At 48.9% G+C, this 7,540-nt stretch overlaps 1 protein-coding gene across 1 annotated transcript in view; it reads left to right on the forward strand.

Moving 5' to 3' along the window:
• Nucleotides 1–6,951, forward strand: part of Myo5c (myosin VC) — a 54,983-nt gene extending 48,032 nt beyond the window's left edge. The window contains exons 36-41 of the mRNA XM_048332146.1: nt 258–347; nt 1,078–1,228; nt 2,142–2,424; nt 4,638–4,812; nt 5,416–5,496; nt 6,533–6,951. Coding sequence (XP_048188103.1) covers nt 258–347; nt 1,078–1,228; nt 2,142–2,424; nt 4,638–4,812; nt 5,416–5,496; nt 6,533–6,685 — 933 coding nt within the window. The 3' untranslated portion in view covers nt 6,686–6,951. The remainder of the gene's footprint in view (nt 1–257; nt 348–1,077; nt 1,229–2,141; nt 2,425–4,637; nt 4,813–5,415; nt 5,497–6,532) is intronic.
• Nucleotides 6,952–7,540: the final 589 nt, after the last annotated feature.

The following is a 7,540-nucleotide window of genomic DNA, read 5'->3' on the forward strand; positions in this document are numbered from 1 at the left end:
TACTATGACTCAATTGGTAGAGAGTTAACCTTGAGCACAAAAAGGCTCAGGGACAGCGCCCAGGCCCAGTGTTCAAGCCCCAGGACTGGCAGAAAAAAATAAAGTAAAAAGCGCTGAAGTCATGGCTCAAGCAGTAGAGCCCCAGTGCACAAAAAAGAAAAGTTAATTTTGGCCCAAAGCCTTCTACTAACCAAACCGGTAAGATGTGTGCAGCTTTGGCTCAGACGTACAATCCAACTGTTTGTTTTTTTCCTTAGGAACATCTAGAAGACTTTGAGATGCTGTCCTTTTGGCTTTCCAATACTTGTCACTTCCTCAACTGCCTCAGGCAATACAGTGGTGAAGAGGTAGGGGCACCGGCCGCTGGTGCCTTGTGACCCATACTCTGAATTCATGTTTCTTAGGGCTTCTTTCTTCCTATTGGTTTATGGTTTGTCTTCTAATTTTTCTTTTTTTGGAGTTTCTTGCCATGTTTTTTAATTTTATTATACTTGGATCTATCCGGTCCTGTTCTTTTATGATTTCTGCCTTCAGACACTAATTGCTACTTGTGATTACGAGTATTTCCCTTTTATAATTTCACGGTTCACATTTAGAGTTCATAATAACACTCTTATCAGCGCCTGGGTACTGTCCCTGAGTCTTGTCACTCAAGGACAGTGCTTTTCCACTTGTGCCACAGCTCCACTTCTGGCATTTTGGGTGGTTAATTGGAGGTAAAGTCTTTCCTAGACTTTCCTGTCCAGCCTGGCTTCCGGTCCTGATCCTCAGATCTCAGCCTCCTGAGTAGCTAGGATTAGAGGTGCCACCAGCACCGAGCTTGCTCCCAATTTTTTAGAACTCCATTTAGCTGCATGCCACTAGCTCATGCCTATGACCATAGATAGATACTCAGGAGGCCGAGTGGCAATCTCTGCTCCAAGCCCACCCAGGCAGAGACCTTTATCTCCAATTAACCAGCAAAAAGTTGGAACTAAAGATGTGGCTCAAGTGGTAGAGGGCCCTTTGTGAGCAATAGACTGCCAATGTTTCATCTCCTATGAATGCTAATATATATGTACTCAAAATTGCTTTCAGGAATTCATGAAACATAACAGTCCCCGTCAGAATAAGAATTGCCTGAACAACTTTGACCTTTCAGAATACAGACAGATTCTTAGTGATGTGGCTATACGGATATACCACCAGTTCATTACCATAATGGAAAAGAACATCCAACCAATAATAGGTAAGAAGTAAATTGACGACCAAAAACAACTTGAATGTAGTTGGGTGCTGGTGGCTCATACTTGTAATCCTAGCTACTGAATAGAATCATAGTTCAAAGCCAGCCTAGGCAGAAAAGTCCTAGAGACTCCATCTCCAGTGAACCAGTAAAAAGCCAAGCTGGAGGTATGGCTCAAGTGGTAAAGCACAGCCATGAGCAAGAAAGTTGAGTAAGAGCTCAAGCTCCTGAGTTCAAGAAAACATACATGCTGGGCACTGGTGGCTCTTACCTATAATCCTAGCAACTCAGGAGGCTGAGATCTAAGGATCATGGTTTAAAGCCAGCCTGGTCAGAAAATTCTGTGAGACTCTTATCTCCAATTAACCACTCTAAAACTGAAAGTAGAGCTATGGCTCAAAATGGTAGAGCATTAGATTTGAGTAAAAAGAGGTCAGGACCTGAGTTCAAGCCCCATGACCAAAGAAAAAAGAAAACATTATCACGTAAATACCCTCCTTTTAAATCTTTGGCTTGCTTAAAATGATTCTATATATAAGTAACAGTACGAAGCAGTTTTCTTTCTTTAAGGATGATTGATCCAGAAGGAGAAAAATTGGAAAAGCATCTCCTGTTTATGAGGATTTTTTTTACTTCTTACCTGGCTTAGCCAACTAGTTCTGAAATCCCCAAATCTCACTAAAATTCTCCATGCCGTCCTCAGCAGCTGCAGAGCTGAGAGCATTCCTGAGTTAGCGCTAAGCAGTTCTCTTTCCTGCCCTGCTGTGAATACAACAGCAGTCCTCACCCTGGACCCCCCCCCCCCACATGCCTGGGCACCCCCCCCCATCCTTACTGCTGGCCTTGTGGGAGATGTCCCTGTCCTGACACAGGCCCCGGAGAGCAGGGGCAACACCTCCTCACCATCTCCCCGCAGTGCCGGGCATGCTGGAGTACGAGAGTCTGCAGGGCATCTCAGGCCTGAAGCCCACGGGCTTCCGGAAGCGCTCGTCCAGCATCGACGACACAGACGCCTACACCATCACGTCCATCCTGCAGCAGCTCAGCTACTTCTACAGCACCATGTGCCAGAACGGGCTGGACCCCGAGCTGCTGCGGCAGGCCATGAAGCAGATGTTCTTCCTGATCGGCGCCGTCACCCTGAACAGCCTCTTCCTGCGCAAGGACATGTGCTCATGCCGGAAGGGGATGCAGATCAGGTAGAACCCCGAAGCCACCGCCAACCTGGGGAGGCTGGCGGGAATGAAGGCTACCTCGCCTCTCCCTGCTGCAGTGCCCGAACCCCAAGTGGGCTGTGCGGTTGGGGTGCCCCTGTCGCCAGGAAGTGGGTGCAGGCCATAGGTTCCTATCTACTCACCCCCCCCACCCTACCACACCCACTTGATCACTGACACTCGCAACTACGGAGAGCTAATAATTGTACATTTATTTATGTTTGTGCCGATAGCGAGGGCTCGAACTCAGCTTCCTAGAGCTCTCACTCTGCCTTTTCACTCAAGGCTGATGCTCTACCACTTGAGCCATGCCTCCCACCTGGTATTTTGCTGATTAATTGGAGATAGAGTCTCAAAGACTTCTCTGCATGGGCTGGCTCCAAACCACAAACCTCAGTCCTCCAGGTCTCAGCCTCCTGGGTACTCAAGGTTATAGGCAGGAGCCACCAGAGCCTGGCTTAAAAGTATATTTTCACCAGGCATTGGTGGTTTATGCCTGTAATCCTATCTACTCAGGAGGCTGAGATCTGAGGATCTCGGTTCAAAGCCAGTCCAGGCAGGAAAGGTCATGAGCCTCTTACCTCTAATTAACCACCAGAAAACCAGAAATGGAGGTCTGGCTCAAAGTGGTAGAGCACTGGCCTTGAGCAAAAGAGCTCAGGGATAGCACTTAAGCCCCGAGTTCAAGCTCTACGACTGACCAAAAAATAAAATATAAAAGTGTATTTTAAACTGTGGCCTTCCAAGGATATCATACACCACCACCTTCTCTGGGAATAGCACTGCCGGGTAGAAAACACAGGGAACTGTGGAGAAAGAGGATGGCCGCCTGCTCTTCAGAGGCACCAGTCAGCTGAGTAACAATGTGGCAAACAGTGGTTGGGGTAGCACTTGGGAGAAGAGAGAAGCCTGGCCAGGGTTGAGGGAGGCAGAGATGTGTACGTGGAGTGATCGAGTACAGGGAGGACTTCCATGGGCCGGGGCAAGGCAGTGGTGGCTCTGACAACACACTGTCTGGATCCACTGTGTGAGGAGCACCAAGATCAAGGGAGACAGGTAGGTTGGGAGGATGGAAGTTCTAGGCCAGCCAGAGCAAAAAGTTCCCCAGACCCCATCTCAACCTGTAAAAAGCTAGGCAAAGCTGGGTGCTGGTAGCTCACACCTGTAATCCTAACTACTCAGAAAACAGAGATCTGAGGATCATGATTTGAAGCTAGCCTTGGTGAGAAAGTCTATAAGACTCTTATCTGCAATGAACTACGGAAAAGCCAGAGGGGAGCTATGGCTCAAGTGGTAGAGTGCTAGCCTTGAACAAAAAGGCTCGGGGGGCTGAGTGCCAGTGGCTCACATCTGTTATCCTAGCTACTCAGGAGGCTGAGATCTGAGGATCACGGTTTGAAGCCAGCCCAGGCAGAAAAGCTTGGATAATAACCATGACTGAAATTCAAGCCCTAGCGCGCACGCGCGCACACACACACACACACACACACACACACACACACACACACACACACACACACACACACACACACACACACACACACACACACACACACACACACACACACACACACACACACACACAGCGCTAGGCATAGTAGAATCTGTCCTTCCAGCTCAATAGGAACTATAAACAGGAAACTCACAGTCCAGGCAGGCCCTGTCAAAAAAGAAAAGAAAAAAAAAAAAAAAAAAGCAAGACCCTATTTGAAAAATAACTAAAGCAAAAAACAAATGGAGGCCTGACCCAAGTGTATATTTTTCACCCTTGACCTACCCCCTTGCTTGACGTTAATGCTCCCCAGTAACGTCCTGTGATCCATCCCTTTGTGTCACCAGCAAGCAACTGCAGGCCCTTGCTTCTAACTCTCAGAAAACGCTGCTCCTGGGCTGGGGATATGGCCCAGTGGCAAGAGAGCTTGTCTCGTATACATGAGGCCCTGGGTTCGATTCCCCAGCACCACATATACAGAAAACGGACAGAAGTGGCGCTGTGGCTCAAGTGGCAGAGTGCTAGCCTTGAGCAAAAGGAAGCCAGGGACAGTGCTCAGGCCCTGAGTCCAAGCCCCAGGACTGGCCAAAAAAAAAAAAAAAAAAAAAAAAAAAGAAAACGCTGCTCCTCTGGGGTGCCCTGCGGGGTTCAGCCTCCTTCCCTGACTCCCTCCCTGCCTCCTTCCCCGACTCCTTCCCCACTCCAGATGCAACATCAGCTACTTGGAAGAATGGCTTAAAGACAAGAACCTGCAGAAGAGCGTGGCCACGGAAACGCTGGAGCCCCTCTCTCAGGCGGCGTGGCTGCTCCAGGTGAAGAAGACAACGGACAGCGATGCCAAGGAGATCTCTGAGTGCTGTACCTCGTTATCGGCCGTGCAGGTGACCCACTAGGTGGAGGCCCGTCCCCCTGGGCGGCCCAGGGCAGAGCCTCACCACTGGTGTGGCCTGATGTGCCGCGGCCCACCCTTTCCCCCTGGTAATATGTTGAAGAGCATCACTGTGGACCTTAAGACCCAACCTGTATGTGATGTCAGCCTGTCCGCGGAGCTCAGCTGTGTATGTGAGGGTGAACAAGAGACCAGGGGAGAGCCAGTTGTCCTTCCTGCCCTCTGTAGACCTCTTTTGTTATTGTTGGTCACAGTGTTTGAACTCAGGCCCTGGGCACTGTCCCAGAGCTCTTTTTGCCCAGAGCTAGCTCCCTGCCACTTTGAGCCACAATGCCACTTCCGGTTTTCTGGTAGTTAATTGGAATCTCATGGACTTCCCTGCCCTGGCTGGCTTTGAGCTGTGGTCCTCAGATCTCAGCCTCCTGAGTAGCTAGGATTACAGGTGTGAGCCACCAGCACCTGGCTTCCCTCCATACCTTGATCCCTTGCTTTCTGAGAGCAAATGATAATATGAAAGTTCCTGAGTCCGATTATAATCTGACTCGGAGGCTGTGTTCTTTTCCGTGGCTAATCCCAGGCTTTGTGGTGTGTGCAGATCATAAAGATCCTGAATTCCTACACGCCCATCGACGACTTCGAGAAGAGAGTCACTCCGTCCTTCGTCCGCAAAGTGCAGGTGTGTTCCCTAAGGATGGTGTCGGATGCCCATTCAAAGTTAATATGGCGATGGGCTGGCACCGGCTGAGCGAGCAAGCAAGCCAAGCATGTGCGAGGACCTGAATTCAAGCCCACTCCCAGCATACGTGCACACAAATTAACACAGTGAAATCTGAGATGCAAGATCTTTAATGCCAGGCACTGGTGGCTCATGCCTATGGTCCTAGCTACTCTGGAGGCTCAGATCTGAGCATCACAGTTCAAAGCCAGCCTGTGCAGGAAAGTCTCTGAGACTCTTATCTCCAATTAACCACCAAAAAACCAGAAGTAGAGCTGTGACTCAAAGTGGTAGAGCAAAAAAGCTCAGGGACAGCGCCCAGACCTGAGCTCCAGCTCCAAGACTAACAACAACAAATCAGGCAGGCTGGGAATGTGGCTTAGCAGTAGGGTGCTTGCCTAGTTATGCACAAAGCCCTGGGTTCGATTCCTTAGTACCACTTATATAGAAAAGGCTGGAAGTGCTGCTGTGGCTCAAGAGGTAGAGTTGAGCAAAAAGAAGCCAGGGACAGTGCTCAGGCCCTGAATTCAAGCCCCAGGACTGGCAAAAAAATAATAATATTCAGGTTACAGTCAGTCCATCCTGTGGGAAATGAGGTTTGGGGGAGCCAGTGAATGTTCGTGAGAGTTGGTCCAGGGGTCCTGGTCACACATTTCCCTTTGTAGCCATGCAGCCCCACAGCCCTGCGTGGCTGGTGCATGATAGTTGCCTTCCTGGCTACTTTTTTAATTAAAAAATGTTTTTAAATTGTTATCATAAAGGTGATGTACAGAGGGGTCACAGTTATGTGAGTGAGGTCATGCATACATTTCTTTCTGGACAACGTCACCCCTTCCCTCGCACTCTCTGTTTTCCCTCCCATCCCCACGCACGAGCTGTAGAGTTCATTGTCCACATAGCGTGCTGTGGGTAGCCCAGCCGCCTCCACTCACCTTTCCTGCTGACTTGCCCTCCCTCTCCCCTGTCCTTACCTGCTCTTCCCTCCTTCTGATTCCAGGCTCTCCTGAATAACCGGGGCGACTCATTGCAGCTCATGCTGGACACCAAGTACCTGTTTCCAGTCACCTTTCCCTTCTCCGCCTCTCCTCACGCGCTCGAGCTGATCCAGATCCCTAGCAGTTTCAAGCTAGGCTTTCTCACTCGATTGTAGCAGGAGGAAAGAGAGGGCCACGCGCCCGGCCACACACGGCAGGGCAAAGGCCAAGTATTCTCTCTTTGGTTCCACTGACTTATGGGGCACCTCCTGGGAGGCTCCTATCTTCCTCTTGGTCTCTTTGGTCCACTCTCACTTGTTTTAGGGCGCCTTCTCTGGGGTGACCGCTGGGAACACAGGGGCTCTTGGTTTCTAAGGTCCCATGGCTGTGCCTTCCAGAAAATGACCCCATTCGGCCACTGAACCTACCCAAAGTCCTCTTGTCTCATGCCTGCTCTGGGGGGAGGGTTCCTTGGCTGTCTTAATTAAAAAAAAAATACCTTGGCATTGAAAGAAATACTTCTTGGGCTGGGGGCTCAGCTCAAATGACAGAGCATAGCAAGCACAAAGATCCTTATTTCAAACCCCAGTACTGTCATATATATATATGTATATATGATATATATGCCATATATATACATACATACATATATAATCTAAAATTAACTATTAGAAGTATTTTGTGTATATATTTGCAATTAATGTACTATCAAACCTGAATCGCCATCCCATTTGTCATCTTCTCTGAAAGAACAGCCAACATATGTGCTATAATTTGGTCCACACTAATTTATGATTCTGCAGACCCTCCCCCTCCCCCTCCCCCTTCCCCTTTCTTTAAGCTGGAAACACAGGGCTGGGAATGAGGCCCAGTGGAGGAACATTTGTTCTATTCCCCAGCTTCGCCAAAAGTAATACTGTTTTTAAAGAACTTTATCAAATAAGCATTCTAACAGATGTTAAAGATTTGTTTTCTCAGAACTAGTAAGTAAAGACTCCTCAGCCCTGAGAAAAATCTGATTTTCCCCAGGT

This window comes from Perognathus longimembris, chromosome 23, assembly GCF_023159225.1.
Source record: "Perognathus longimembris pacificus isolate PPM17 chromosome 23, ASM2315922v1, whole genome shotgun sequence".
Lineage (NCBI taxonomy): Eukaryota > Metazoa > Chordata > Mammalia > Rodentia > Heteromyidae > Perognathus > Perognathus longimembris.